The sequence below is a fragment of the Ceratotherium simum genome, chromosome X (genome assembly GCF_057802395.1).
Source record: "Ceratotherium simum simum isolate JZ-2026a chromosome X, ASM5780239v1, whole genome shotgun sequence".
NCBI lineage: Eukaryota > Metazoa > Chordata > Mammalia > Perissodactyla > Rhinocerotidae > Ceratotherium > Ceratotherium simum.
Window position 1 is genome coordinate 419,943 of NC_141940.1, and position 15,537 is coordinate 435,479.

General features: G+C 37.0%; 1 protein-coding gene across 4 annotated transcripts in view; it reads left to right on the plus strand.

Moving 5' to 3' along the window:
- The window catches only part of TMLHE (trimethyllysine hydroxylase, epsilon), a 108,171-nt gene that overhangs the window by 62,874 nt on the left and 29,760 nt on the right, over window positions 1–15,537 (plus strand). For 2 of the 4 annotated variants that reach the window (XM_014779594.2, XM_087426862.1), the window contains exons 3-4: window positions 7,793–7,969; window positions 13,942–14,221. In XM_014779594.2, the coding sequence (XP_014635080.1) occupies window positions 7,793–7,969; window positions 13,942–14,221 (457 nt within the window). The remainder of the gene's footprint in view (window positions 1–7,792; window positions 7,970–13,941; window positions 14,222–15,537) is intronic. The other 2 variants (XM_087426861.1, XM_087426863.1) reach the window with 2 other exon arrangements.

Sequence of the window (15,537 nt, forward strand, 5' to 3'; positions counted from 1 at the left end):
ACAGAAGTTGAAATGTAATGATGTACACCTGAAATTTACATAATGTTATAAACCAATGTGACCTCAATAAAATAAAAGAATAACATAATATTGGATTATAACTCAATGTATAAAATACACATCCATTATACTGATATAAATAAATGATTGAATAAATGAATAAATGGGAAAAGTAGAGACATATCTTCCATACAGGACAATACCGAATAATTTACGTAGATATTCCCCCTCCCCCCACTACGGAGGTGGATCTTAACTCCCAGTCCTAAAATGTAGGCTGCACTTAGTGATTTGCTGCCAAAGAACAGAATACGGAAGGAGGTTGGACTAACTTTAAGTAGAGAAACCTAGCAAACATTACTTTGGCTAGGTGTTCAAGGTTAACATTATCAATGATAAATCATATTGATAACATGTACCATTGATATGAAGTGGTGAGAAGGGCACTTCATTTCTGTGGCCATCCTCCCAAAAACCTGTAACCCCATTTTAACCATGAGAAAAGCATCAGACAGACCCAAATTGAGGGGCATTCTAACAAAATGCCTGACCAGTACCTCTCAAAACTGTTAAGGTCATCAAAAACAAGGAAAATCACAGCCCAGGGGAGGCTAAGGGGACGTGATGACTAACTAAATGTAATGTGGGTCTTGGATGCAATCCTGGAATAGAAAAAGGACATTAGGGGAAAACTAATAAAATTCAAATAAAGTATGGGATTACTTAATAAATAATAGATCAATATTCATTTTTTAGTTGTGACAAGTTTACCATACTAATGTAAGATGTTAATAATAGGGGAAACTAGGTGAGGGCTATATGGGAACTCTTTGTATTTGCAACTTTTCTGTAAATCTAAAACCATTCTAAAATTTAAAACAAATTTATTAAGACAGAGGGAATTGGAGAAAGTAGTAGAAAAATCAAGTTGTAAGTTTCACTATGAAAGGGAATGTAAATGGGGTAGGGTGGTAGTGAGAGGGGTATATAAAGTGAAGGGGAATATTGTTTTAAGATGGGAGATATTACAACATGTTTGCTGATGAGAATGATCTAGTAGGGAGGGAAATTTGATGATGCAAAAGAGGAGGATGGAACAATTTCAGAAATGTGATAGCTGAGGAGAGAGGAGATAGGATCTAATTCATAAATGGAAGTGTTGGACTTGGTTAAGTGCAGACATGTTTCAACTGTAGTAACAGGAAGGAAGGCAGAATATATGGGCACAGATGCAGGTAAGTGGGTGGATGTGGAGCATGAGTTGGTGGATATTCTCTTTTAATTGCTTCCATTTTCTCTTTGAAGGAGTAAGCAAGGTCATCAGTTGAAAACGGGAAAGGAGAGGTGGTGTTGGCAGTTTGAGGAGAGAGCAGACAGTGTGAAATAATCTTTTTGGAGAGTGAGTGACTTTACTAGGAAGTTATGCAAGGATTGTGTGGCAGTGTTGAGTACTCATTTGAGATTTTTGGTGATTTTAAAATGAGAGTAGCCAATGCAGTTTAAAAATTTTTCTCTAGCAATCTTCAGCTGCTTGGCTACAGGCACAGAGGAGGTGGGGACTTAAGTTTATCAGGGTTGGGGCTTTGTCAGGGAAGTGTGGCAGAGGGAGAGAGAGGGGCAAGGGAGTTAAGGATATTTGGAAGGAATTGATTAAAATGATGGACCATGGAAGCTGGGCTCTGTAGGGAGGAAAGTGAAGAAGTTAAAGGAGATAAGATGATGGATAATGAAAAGGAGCTTATTGTCAATGTATTGGAGCTCTTTGTCGGGTTCAAGGATTGTTGGAGTGAGGAGTGCCGGAATAATTGAGCTGGAAAAGGGACAAGAGGTAGTCAGAGTATAGAATGTTTGATATGAAAATTATGAAGGTATTGCAATTAATGGTGATGAAGTTGCCAAGAATGATGACAGGGGAAGGGATGACAAGGGGTGACAGTGGAAGACAGTAAACTGATCTCCATTTATTTAAAAATAGAGTGACTCAGGAGATATTTAAGAGTAGTGAAGAAGTGTAGCGTTATATAGGACAGCATGAGCTTCAAAGGAGCAAAGAGGCAACCATCCTACCAGGAATACTATAGCCTTGTCTTGCTCCCCTGATGATCCAGAAACTGGAGCACTCTTTCCAAAGTACAATCTGATTTTACTACTCTGATTTTAAGAATCTCTTTGTAGAGGCCCACTTTTAGAGATGGTGATTGCTTGAATGTGGCAGGAGAAAGGAGTGGGAATGGAGAGGTCATATAGATTTCAAAGAGATTTAGGAGGTGGAATCAACAAACCTTGGTGATTGATTAAATGTAGGTAATGAGAGATGAGTCAAGATAAGTCCCACGTTTCTCTTTGTATTGACATTTTGGCAAGACCTAATTAATAAATGTTTGTTTAGTGTCAATTTTATGCAGAGCTGCAAACTTTTAGAGAACCCAAGATGGAAGACATAGTCCTGCCTTAATGTAAGATGCAGTATCCATGAAACATAAAATGAGTAAATAAGTATAAGAAACATAAATAGCTTATGCCATATGCAAATGCCAATTAAATTGATACCTAACAAATACTTAATTTCAAAGAAAATGTAGGGTTATTCAAGGAAGCTTCCTTGAATAAATGAACTTTTAGCTAGAGTTTGAAGGAAAACGTGGTTGTTTGGTTAGAGGAGCCTGTAATTACAAGGAAAAAAATAGCAAGTGCAAAGGCAAGAATGAACTTCAGTCATGGAAAGAAGGCCAATAAGCATATCAACTTAACTAATGAAGAGGATGTTTTGGAGCTTGTTAAAAGATGAATGAGTCTAGCCATATGGTACAAATTATTCCCCTACTGTACTGTATGTGCCTAGCAACTCCTAACCTGAAAATAGGATATAGCAGGTAGTAGCCAGGATTACTGGATATCTAATAGGGCAGAAAAAGATCATTCATAGTTTTGATAAGAGGATCCTTCTCATTTCTGATGTGTGACCTGTATTGGAGTTACCAATAAGGCATCTTCACCACTGCTCATTGATTTACTCAACAAACATTTAATAAACACGTACCAGGAGCCAGGCATTGTGGTAAGTGCTAAGCATGCAGTGATGAAGAAGACACACTTCCTATCCTCAAGATACTCATAGTCTTGTGGCAAAGACAAACACATGGATAATTATAAGACAGTGTGATAAATGCTTTTAGGCAGTATATAGGGTGCTGTAAGAACAAAGAGGAGAGGTGCCTAATCCAACCTGAAGAGTTATAAATGATTGCCTACAGGATATAACCACTGAGCTGAGTCATGAGTAATGAATATGAATTAGGCAGGGGAAGGGGATGAGAAGGTGAGGATGAACATTCTGTAAAGGGTCTAATATGTTAGGCTTTGCGGGCCATGTACAATCTCTGTTGCCGGGTCTTATTTGTTTTTTGTTTGTTTGTTTGTTTCATAACACTTTTAAAATGTACAAAAAAATTCTTATCTTGCAACCTATACAAAAACAGACCATGGGCTATATTTGGCCAACAGGTTGTAGTTTGTCAAACCCTGGATTATCTCAGTGCAATGACCAATCTGAATGAGGGTTGGTGGTACTTAATCACCTCTGTCACTCCATAGGTATGGTTCTCAATATTTTTAGGTTATGGATCCCATGGAAATTCCATGGATCCTAGGTCAAGAACTCCAACTTTAGCTCACCACCAAATAAATAGCCCCATTCCACAGTATCAGCAATTGTTACATCAGAGACTCAATTAACTTCAGTTTCTGGATTTTCAAGCATTCAATTGGGATATGCCTTGAAGGCACAGATGCTTTTATAAGGCGTGAGTATCATCACAAAGTGACTCAAAGACCAACTGTTGACTCATAACTAGGAGATGATATAGGTATATGGAGGTGATGCCCCAGTGGTCCACTTTGCTTCTTTCCTGTAAAGCCTAAGGCTGTTAGAAGGGAAAGTCATTTTCCCCAGGTAATAGGTTACCTTCTAAGCTGCATGCCTGACTTAGACAATAGGATTTCATGTAATATTCTTCTCAGATATGTTCTGTGGACTGCTTTTTTTCTGTGCATGGGTCACACTTTTCTATTTCTCTACGTCTCATGATTGTTTTGTTGAAAACCTGGACATTTAAGATAATATCTTATAGAAACTAATTTCAGACCTCTCCAGAGGGATTACTGCTGTGTTTTTGTGTATTTGTTTGTTTACTGACTTGCCTGGAGTAATTCTGTGGAATCTGTTTCCCATACAGTGTGTAGCCACTGCTGTCTCTGCTCAGGTTTTATTTTTACTTTTTGCTTTTATTAAACCTGTGACCTCTTAGGTATTGGGGTCAGCATACCTCAGTGGTTCTCAACAGGGGGCAATTTTGCCCCCCCAGGTGACACTTGGCAATGTCTGTAGACATTTTTAGTTGTCACAGCTGGGGAGAAGGATGCTTCTGACATATAGTGTATGGAGACTAGGGATGCTGTTAAGCATCATATAATCATATAATGCACAGGACGGTGCCCCGCAACAAAAAATTATCTAGCCCTAAATGTCCATAGTGCCAAGGTTGAGAAACCCTGGTATAGCTTAGTGGCCAGCCAACAATTGGTCAATGGTTATGCTTAAAAACCTTGAACCGATAAGGCTTCCATTCTTTTCGCCTATGGATTTGTGTGAATTGGGGCACACATTCAAAGTTTAGGCTGTTTATAAGTCTGCCATGGTTTTTACTTTTTGCCCTTCTTCACGTCTTTGTGCTTGCACAAGGCCTCACATTCTCCTAGGGCCGTGTAGATAACTAGGGCCCTTTCCAGTCTCTCCTGAGTATGCACACAGCCCTGCATGTGTGCACAGCCTTACTGAACACCAGGGATATGAGCAGGCTTTCCAAGGCCCGCTATAACTGTCTCATTCCCTTGATCCCCTTGTTAGATTTCTGGCTGTTCTGTTGGTCTGTTGCTTGCCCCAACCAGTATGCCTTCCCTGGTTGTTTTCAAGACCCAGGAGCGTGGGGTTTTTATGTGCTCTACTCCAAATCAAGTTAGTCTCCTTCAGCAGCAAAGCTGCTGGTATTCTTGGCTTGCCTGCACTGGTAGAACTAGTCCTGATGGAGCTGGTGGGCGGAGAGGGGTGGGAGTAGGGAGTAGGAACACCCTAAGCTAAAACACATAGATTCCTACTGTTCTTTCCCAAGGTCAGTAGTTTTCTCTGGGAAAAATGCTTCTTGATTTGTTGTATGCCTTTGGTCAATTTCCAGAGTCCTAAAATGGTTGTTTTTGATAATTTTATCTAGTTTTATCGTTGTTATTGAGGGAGAGAATTTGCCAGGCTCCTTATTCTGCCTTTCCAAAAGTCTCACCTTCAGAGATTCCCAAGGCTACACTTTGAGAAACACTAGTGTAGTGGGTTTTGGCATTGGACTACTTGAGTGCATGTCCTAGCTCCAACACCTAGTGATTATATGATCTTACAAAGTTATTTGACATCTGTGAGCTTTAGTTTCCTTGTCCTTAAAGTGAGAATGATAATACCATGCAAAATCAATTTGAGGAATTCAGCTATACTGCATTTTTTTAAACTGTTGCCTAGTATCTCATAATGTAGATATACCACAGTTTATTCAGCTATTCCTCCATTTCCCCCACTGATAGACATTTAGTCTTATTTTCAAATTTTTGTTATTATAAACACGATTATAAATATCCTTGTGCACACCCCACATATGTGACAGTTTCTAGCAGGTAAATACTGAACGATGAATTCCTGGGTCAAGCAATAAATATACATATTTTTTAATATTTTCATAGAAACTTCCAGATTGCCATCCAGTGTGGCTTCACCAATTTATACTCCCACTACCAAAGTTTGAGAGTATGCATTTCCCCATATCTTTTGAAAACACTTGTTTTAATCAAACTTTTAAAATTTTGTCACTCTGATGGATAAAAAATAGTATCTTAATACTCATTTCTCTGATTGCCATTAAGGTGAGGGGAGTGGGTTCATGTGTTTACTGGTCACTTCTGGTGAATTTCCCATCTTTCATTTATTTTTCTATTGAGTTTTTATCTTAATAATCATAGGCATTTATTCTATATGTTGAGTATTAATCCTTTTATGTTAAAAATATTTTTCCTGTTACTTGTCTTTTAAGTTGATTTTTTTTAGTTTGTCATATTAAAAGGGCCTTTCCCACCTCAAGGTTGTTAACATATAACAGTTTTATTTTTTCTATTTTAATCTATCAGTAATTTATTGTTTTGAATGATATGAATACAGAACCAATTTTTTCAAATATTGATTTTTCCAAAACTAGATATTAAATAATCCATCTTTTCTCCACTGTTATGAATATGTTTGGGACTCTGTTGTGTTCCCTTGACTTGTTTGTCTATTCTGCATGAATACCATACTTTTTAAATGACTATGGATTTATAATATATTTTTATATAACTTTTATATTTACCCCTCATGCCTTTCTTCTTCTTTTTTCAAAATTCTTACTTTATTAATTCTGAATATGAATTTTGGAATTAGCCTATCCAGAACATGAAAATTTCCAGACAGACACTCCCGAGTTTGTATATTTTCATTATTGAATTTGCCCATCTGTGAGCATATTTCTCCATTCAGGTTTCCTTCAAGTAAGTCCTTCAGGATAGTTTTATAGATTTCTCCATAGCAATCTTCCACGTTTGTTGATTCCCAGTCGTGTTAGAGAACAAAACGAAGCTTTTTGCGTCTTGTCTAGAGCATTTTTCCTGATGTAACCCCCGCTCTGCAGGCCCTGGGGAGGAGGTGTTTATTGTACCCATTTGCACGTTGAGGAAACTAAGGCTCAGCGACAGTAAGGAGGGGTTTGGTTGAGTCATCCTGCTGGGAAATAGCAGGGCCGGTTCAGAGCCGCCATGTTTGTGCCTCACCCTCCACTGTGCAGGGCCTCTTGCGTTCCTTCCTTCCTTCCCTCATTCCTAAGAAGCTACTTCGTGCCTGTCCTGGTGCTAGGGACTTAATGATGAGTGGGAATAATCCCGCCCCGGCCCTCCTGGCACTTACAAAGTGGTGGGAGGCAGACACTATCCAGTGTCACACAGAGAGCGGGCTCCAGGGACAAACCATTTGCTTTCTTTCAAAAGGCCCTGGGATCGCCACATTCAACCCACTATCATACTGTTTCCTTGTCAAGAACACCATTTCAGAACCTTTTCTGGTGTATGTAGTAAAGTCTTTGATTTTTTGGTAACTTTTTATTTGGTATAACTTCAAACTAACAAAAAAGTTGCAAGAATAGTACCAGGACCTCCTTTATAGCCTCTATCCACTTGTGTTTCCTTTTTAAATACTTGAATGGTTTCATTTTCCAAATTTAGAACTCTGATCTATTTTGAGTTTATCGTGGAGATCTGGTGACAAAATGAGATATGGACCCAATTTTTTCTTTTTCCAAACGGCTATCTAGTTGTCCCAACACCATTTATTTAAAAATTCATATTTTCCCCAGTGATTATAGCTGCCAATTTATTACCTACCAAATTTCTATATGCATTTGGGTATATTTATGGACTTCTTATACTCTTCCATTGTTTAATCTGCCTATACCTATATCAACATCACACTGTTTTAATCATAGAAGTTCTATAGTATGTTTTAATATCTGGTAGGGGGCTAGTGCCCCCCTCATTGCTCTTTCTTGATAGAAGATTTTTTGAAGGAAGATTTCTGGCTACTGATTTTTTTTAAGTTTTCCTAAATAAATACTTCTTTATTTTTGTAAAATAATATAATAAATAATATAAAAGAATGTGATCTTTTCCCTAGAACTGCAATATGCTAACACTGTGATGCGCTTTGATTATGTCTGGCTTCGAGACCACTGCCGCTCGGCATCTTGCTACAACTCTAAGACTCACCAGCGCAGCCTGGACACTGCCAGTGTGGATTTAGGTATCAAGCCAAAGACTATTCGTCTGGATGAAACCACACTCTTTTTCACTTGTGAGTGGACAGGACACTTGGTCTTATTTGGGGTACTCTTCTAAAGAACAATTACTTTGCAAAAAATGGTCTGCCTCTCTCCAAAATATGGTATTCTTTTAGTTTTTTCTCCTTTTTTCTTTCTATGGAAGCATTTATTTTTTGAACCTTTTATTTTTCTTTTTAAATAAAATTGTTGCAATCCATAACTAACATCATACTTTTTATAATCATCTTTCCAGGGGCTGGCCCCGTGGCTTAGCAGTTAAGTGCGTGTGCTCTGCTACTGGCGGCCCAGGCTCGGATCCTGGGTGCACACCGATGCACCACTTGTCCGGCCATGCTGAGGCGGCATCCCACATACAGCAACTAGACAGATGTGCCACTATGACATATAACTATCTACTGGGGCTTTGGGGAGAAAAAGGGAAGAAAAAAAGGAGGAGGATTGGCAATAGATGTTAGCTCAGGGCCGGTCTTCCTCAGCAAAAAGAGGAGGATTGGCATGGATGTTAGCTCAGGGCTGATCTTCCTCACAAATAAATAAATAAATAAATAAAATCATTTTCCCAGCTTTATTGAGATATATTTGACATATAACATTGTATAAGTTTAAGGTGTACGATGTGATGATTTGATATTTGTATATATTGTGAAATGATTACCACAATAAGCTAAATTAACACATCCATCACTTCACATAGTTACCTTTTTTGTGTATGTGGTGAGAGCATTTAAGATCTACTCTCTTAGCAAATTTCAAGTATATAATATAGTATCATTAACTATATCACCATGCTGTGCATTAGGATCCCCAGAATTTATTCATCTTATAACTGGAAGTTCACACCCTTTGACTACCATCACCCATTTCCCCCAGCCTTCAGCCCCTGGCAACCACCAATCTACTCTCTGTTTCTATGAGTTAGGTTTTTTTAGATTCCACATATAAGTGACAGTATTTGTCTTTCTCTGTCTGACTTATTTCACTTCTCATAATGTCCTCAAGGTTCATCTGTGTTGTCCCAAATGGCAGGATTTCCTTCTTTTTTATGGCTGAATAATATTCCATTGTATATATATACCATATCTTGTTTACTCATTCATCTGTCAGTGGACACTTAGTTTGTTACTATGTCTTGGCTATTGTAAATAATCCTGTGATGAGCATGAGGGTGCAGATATCTCTTTGAGATAGTGATTTCATTTCCTTCAGACATATGCACAGAAGAGGGACTGCTGGATCTCATAAGGCATTTCTATTTTTAATTTTTTGAGGAACCTCTATACTGCTTTACATAGTGGCTGCACCAACTTACATTCCCACCAACAGTGCATGAGAGTTCCCTTTTCTCCACATCCTTGCCAGCATTTGTTATCTCTTGTCTTTTTTGATAATAGCCATTCTAACAGGTGTAAGGTGATATCTCACTGTGGTTCTGATTTACATTTCCTGATGATTAGTAATGTTGAGAACCTTTCCAGCTAACATCAAACTTAATGGTGAGACTGAACACTTTCACTCTAAGATAGGGAACATGGCAAGGATGTCTGCTATCACCACTCTTATTTAATATCCGCTTTCACCACTCTTATATAACACAGTTCTAGAAGTTCTAGTCATTACAATAAGGCAATAAAAGAAATAAATTGCAATTGCATACATATTAGAAAGGAAGAAAGAAAACTGTCTTTATTTGCAGATATATGATTGTCTAGATAGACCACCTCAAGTAATCTACAATAAAACTCCTAGAACTAATAAATGAGTTCAGTAAGGTTGCAGGATATAAGATAAACACACAAAAATCAATTGCATTTCCATATACTTACAGTGAACATGCAGAAATCAAAATGAAAAATGCCCATCTGCAATTGCTTCAAAGAAATTTAAATATTTAGATGTAAATCTAACAAAGTATATACAGGATCTGTATGATGACAATTATAAAATGCTGATAAAAGAAACCAAAGAAGGCCTAAGTACTTGGAGAAGCAAATCATGTTCATAGATTGGAAGACACAGCATAATAAAGATGTCAGTTCTCTCCCAAATTGATTGATAATTTTAATGCAATTCTTATCAAAATCTCAGCAAAATGTTTTTGTTGATATAAACAAGCTTATTCAAAAATTTAAATGGCAAGGCACATGCTCTAGAATAGCCAAAACAATTTTGAAAAGGAAGAATGAAGTGGGAAGAATCACTTCCTGATGGTAAGGCTGCAGTAAGCAAGACAGTGTGGTATTGGTGGAGGCAAAGATACATAGATCAATGGAACAGAAAAGGAAACCCAGAAATAGACCTGCACAAAATACAGTCAACTGATCTTTGGCAAAGGTGAAAAAGCCATTTAATGGAGGAAGGACAGTGTTTTCAACAACTGCTGCTAGAGCAATTGGACATCCATAGGCAAAAAAAAAAAAACAAAACACCTCGACTTAAGTCTCACACCTTATACAAAAATTAACTCAAAATAGATCATGGACTTAAATGTAAAACATACAACTATAAAACTTCTAGAAAATAACATAGGCGAACATCTTCAGGACCTAGAACTAGGTCCTGACTGGGATGAGGACTAAATAACTCTCAAAACTCAACATAGAAAAACAAACAATCCAATTAGAAAATGGATAAAAGACATATACAGACATTTCACTGAATAGGATCTACAAATGGTGAATAAACACATGCAAATATGTTTAGCATCATTAGCCATTAGAGAAATGAAAGTTAATATCACCATGAAATTTCACTACATACCCTAGCAGAATGACTAAAATAAAAAATAGTGACAACACAAAATGCTAGAAAAAATTTGGAGAAATTCTATTAGTCATAAATTTCTGGTGGGAATGTGAAATGGTAGAGCCACTCTGGAAAACAGTTTGTCAGTTTCTTAAAAAACTAAATATGCAACTACCATACAACCCAGCAATTGCACTCCTGGACATTTATCCCAAAGAAATGAAAACTTATGTTCACACAAAAACATATACATTAATGTTCATACCTTATTTGTAATAGCCAAGAACTCGAAGCTATTCAAATGGTCCTTCAATGAGTGAATGGTTTAACAAAGCACCCATGTAATGGAGCACTACTCAGCAATAAAAAAGAATGAACTATTGACACACATGGTAACTTGTGTTATTATTATTAAAGGAATTTTAATAATATTAATTAATAATATATTATTTATATATTATTAAAGGAATTATGCTGAAGAAAAAAAGCAAATCTGCATGATTCTATTTATGTAATATTCATGAAATAACATATTTATAGAAATGGAGAACAGATTAGCAGTTGCCAGGAGTTAGGGATGAGGAGTGAGCATGGCTTTAAAGAGGTAACATGAGGGAGTCTTGTGATAGTACAGTTGAGTATCTTGACTGTAGTAGTGGTTACACAAAGTTACACATGTAGTAATACTGCATAGAGCTACACACACACACAAATGAGTACATGTATAACTAGTGAAATCTGAATAAACTCTATGGAGTGTACCAATGCCACTTTCTTGGTTTTGGTATTGTAGTGTGGTTATGCAAGGTGTTAACATTCGGGAAGGCTCAGGGAAGGGTGCCTGGGGCTTCCTTATGCATTTCTTTGCAACTTCCTTTGAATCTATAATTATTTCAACATAAAAAATTACAAGAAAAAAGCATTGGAGGGATAAAATATTTATAATCAATACATTTGACTATTAATTTCTCTACAATAAAAAAATGCCATAGAAAGGTTTATTAAAAAACAACTGACTTTGGGGGCTGGCCCCATGGTGTAGTGGTTAAGTTTGGTGTGCTCCGCTTCAGCAGCCTGGGTTCATGGGTTAAGATCCTGAACACGGACCTACACCACTTGTCAGCCATGCTGTGGTGGCAACCCACATACAAAATAGAGGAAGATTGGCACAGATGTTAGCTCAGGGCAAATCTTCCTCAGCAAAAAAACCAAAAAACTGATGGCAAAATACTTGCAAAATGTATGACAAAGACTAAAAACCATTAATATATAAGGTGCTATTGCCAATCTGTAAGAAAAACACCAGCATTCCAATAGAAAAATGTGAGAAAGATGTGAACAGACAAATCATTAAAGCATGAGTCAGCAAACATTCTGTAAAGGGCCAGATAGTAAAGATTTTTAGGCTTTGCTGGCTGTGTGGTCTCTGTCACAACTATTCAACTATTCAGTTCTTCGGGAGTAGGGTAAAAGCAGCCATAGCCAATATGTAACCAAATGGGCATGCATGTGTTACAAAACAGGTGTTACAAAAACAAGTGCCAGATAGGTTTGGCCCATGGGACATAGTTTGGTAATCCTTGCATTAAAAAAATATAGATGTCTAACAAATATAGATGTCTAATAAATGTTCTTATTAGCCTTGTTAGTAAGCAAATAAATTAAAATTATTACAAGAGCAGTTTTACTTACCACATTAGAAAAATTTGTTTAAAAAATAAGAATATTCCGTTTTGATGGGCACACATATATTGTTGGAGGAAATGAAAATTGGTAGACTTTCTAGAAAGTAATTTTATTATATGTATCAGACTCTTGAAAGTTTATATCTTAGGATTTAACAATTCCACCTTCTATGTTTCTATTTTAAGAAAATTATCAGAAATATAGACAAGGATGATCACTATTAAATAATAGGGAAGTTTTTAAAAAATAAAACTACATGACCCAGAAGAACAGATTGGTTAGGTAAATCTTGGTAGTCCATATTCTGGAAATTATAAGAATTCTTATAAGTATTTAATTTTTTAAGGATAAAATGATTGTTAAAATGTTAAGTGACAAAAGCAGGGTACAAACTTTTATATATATATTACATATTATATAAAGTGAAAGAATTCATAGAAAAAAACTGGAAGGAGTGATGCCAAGCTGTTAATAGTGGCTTCATCTGGGTGGTAGAATAATTATAGGTGATTTTTTTATGATACTTTTATTATCAAGGGGTGGGAAGCCGAGAGAGAGAGAGAAACAGAGACAGAGAGGTAGAAAGAAGTAAAAAGGAGATGTAAGATGCCAGCATAGCCTTTCACTCGTCTTGCTGTATCCTTTGCTTATACTGAAGATTTTCCGAAGCATTTTTGGGGCTGTTCTTTTACTTTTTTTGGGGGGGGGCAGTGGGCAAAGTCACTTATGAAGTCACTTTATCATACTGTATTGATGTCATATCATTAGACCAAACTGCCCTAATTCATTTAGAAGAGGAAGGCAGCATAGTATGGTACTGAACTGCTGGAAGCAAGAGGCTAGAGTTCTAGTTCCAACTTATTAGCTGTGTAACCTTGAATGAATCACTAACTGACTTTTTCTCCATTAGTAAAATAAAGATTAGTCTCTTCTAGCTCAAAAAGTTGTGTGTAGATGAGAAGTGGGGATGGGGGCAAGAAGAGAGAGAGGGGAGTAGGCCTAAAAGCAACTGATATTTTCTTATCCTTTTTTGATGACTTGATGAATGCTCCAGAGGCACTTTACTATGTAGCTATAATTCCATAAACTTAGTTACCTGCTGGGAAGATTTATTTGTTCATTCATTCACTTGTTAATTCATACTACTCAACCCACAAATATTTCTGTCTCAGGAACACTGTAGGCACTCATTTTAATTTGGTTTCATAAACAATACAGCACTGGGTAATTGGTTGCTAAAAATAACATTCTTTTTTTTTTTTTTTTAAGATTTTATTTATTATTATTTATTTTTCCCCCCAAAGCCCCAGTAGACAGTTGTATGCCACAGCTGCACATCCTTCTAGTTGCTGTATGTGGGACTCGGCCTCAGGATGGACAGAGAAGTGGTGCCTCGGTGCGCACCCGGGATCCGAACCCGGGCCACCAGCATCGGAGCGCGCTCACTTAACCACCAAGCCATGGGGCCGGCCCTAAAAATAACATTCTTAACCAGTAAATTATTGGTAGTATTTATAATTATTATTTTTAATGCCTTTTATCTTTCCCTTAAAAGGGCCAGATGGTCATGTGACTAGATATGATTTGGATTGGCTAGTGAAAAACAGCTACGAAGGGCAGAAACAAAAGGTCATTCAGCCTAGAATTTTATGGAATGCTGAAATCTACCAGCAAGCCCAAGTTCCATCTGTAGATTTCCAGAGCTTCTTAGAAACCAATGAGGGACTGAAGAACTTTCTGCAGAACTTTCTGCTCTATGGAATTGCATTTGTAGAAAATGTCCCTCCCACTCAAGAGCACACAGAGAAATTGGCAGAAAGGATCAGCTTGATCAGGTAATTCATTAATTTCCCGATATCTACAGTAATTAATTTCCAAAGCAGGAACACCAATAAAGTAATATAACAGGTATGGTCACCCTTGTTTTTAATACAGAATATTTTGTGGCCTGAATAAGGGGATTCCCATTTATAGTGCTTTATTTAGGGCTGGATTTGTAATCTCTAAAGATACTTACATGTTAAATACAATGAAGTCTTCAAAGTCATTGGTATATCTTTGAAGCCCAGCGATCCTCAAAGTGAGATGTATCATTATACACTAGAAAGAGCACTAACTGTGAGTAAAGAAAACCAGGTAATAGTCTGAATTCTACCATCAAGCAGTTGTGTGAACATAGGCAACTCCATTACACAACTCCCTACCCTCAACAACACCCCCCACCACAAGTGGCCTCTATTTTCCCATCTGATCAATAAGAGGATTGAATAAGATGGTGTCTAAAGATCATCCAGTTTTGACCTTCTGTGATTTCTAAGGCTTGATTCAGAGACTGATTGTTAATAATACTGCTTTACACTAGATAGCATTTAGCCAGCATATTCACACTCATTATTTTATTTTGGTCATTATAGAAATCCTGATAAGGTGTATTTAATCCTCTGTTCTACTGATGAGGCACTTGAGGCTCAGATACATTAAGTGGCTTGCCCAGGATTGCTGTGCTAGTAAGCAATAGAACTGGGATTCAGATAGCTCAGGTTTCCTGATCCTAAATACAGTGTTCTTTCCACTTGTCAGTCTGCATTTCTAGGTAGTATATAGATTGATCTTCCATAGTATTAAATGTAATGTAAACCTACTTTCTTATAATTAGTGCTTTCCTTTTACTTAATAGCCAGATATAGCTCATTGTATAGCAGATAGTATGCTGGGTCATTTGCTGTATCCTAGTAGACTGTAATTAACATTTGTGAACCATTCAGTTTGAAACACAGTTTGAGAACTTTCAGTTAAAAGAAGCCGTGCTGATAAACAATAAATTGAGAGGGCTTTAGAGATTATAGTTCAAGAGGAAGAACATTTCCTGTTTGGACTTGGAGGGTTCAGAGAATAAGATGAACTCTGAAAGCTGAAGAATTAAAGTGAAACCTTTAGTCAGATCTGAGCCTACCAGAAAAATAACTAAAAAATTAAAACCTATGATGTACATCTCAAGGAGAGAGACAACAACAGTGATACAGCAAGTCTCACTAAATACTTGCTAATATAAACTATCCTATTGCTATTTGTGAATAATTAAAGAAAGTGTTGGAAAGAGTTTTGAAAGACAAGAATGAAAATTTCAAATAGCTCAACAGTCTTCCTATAT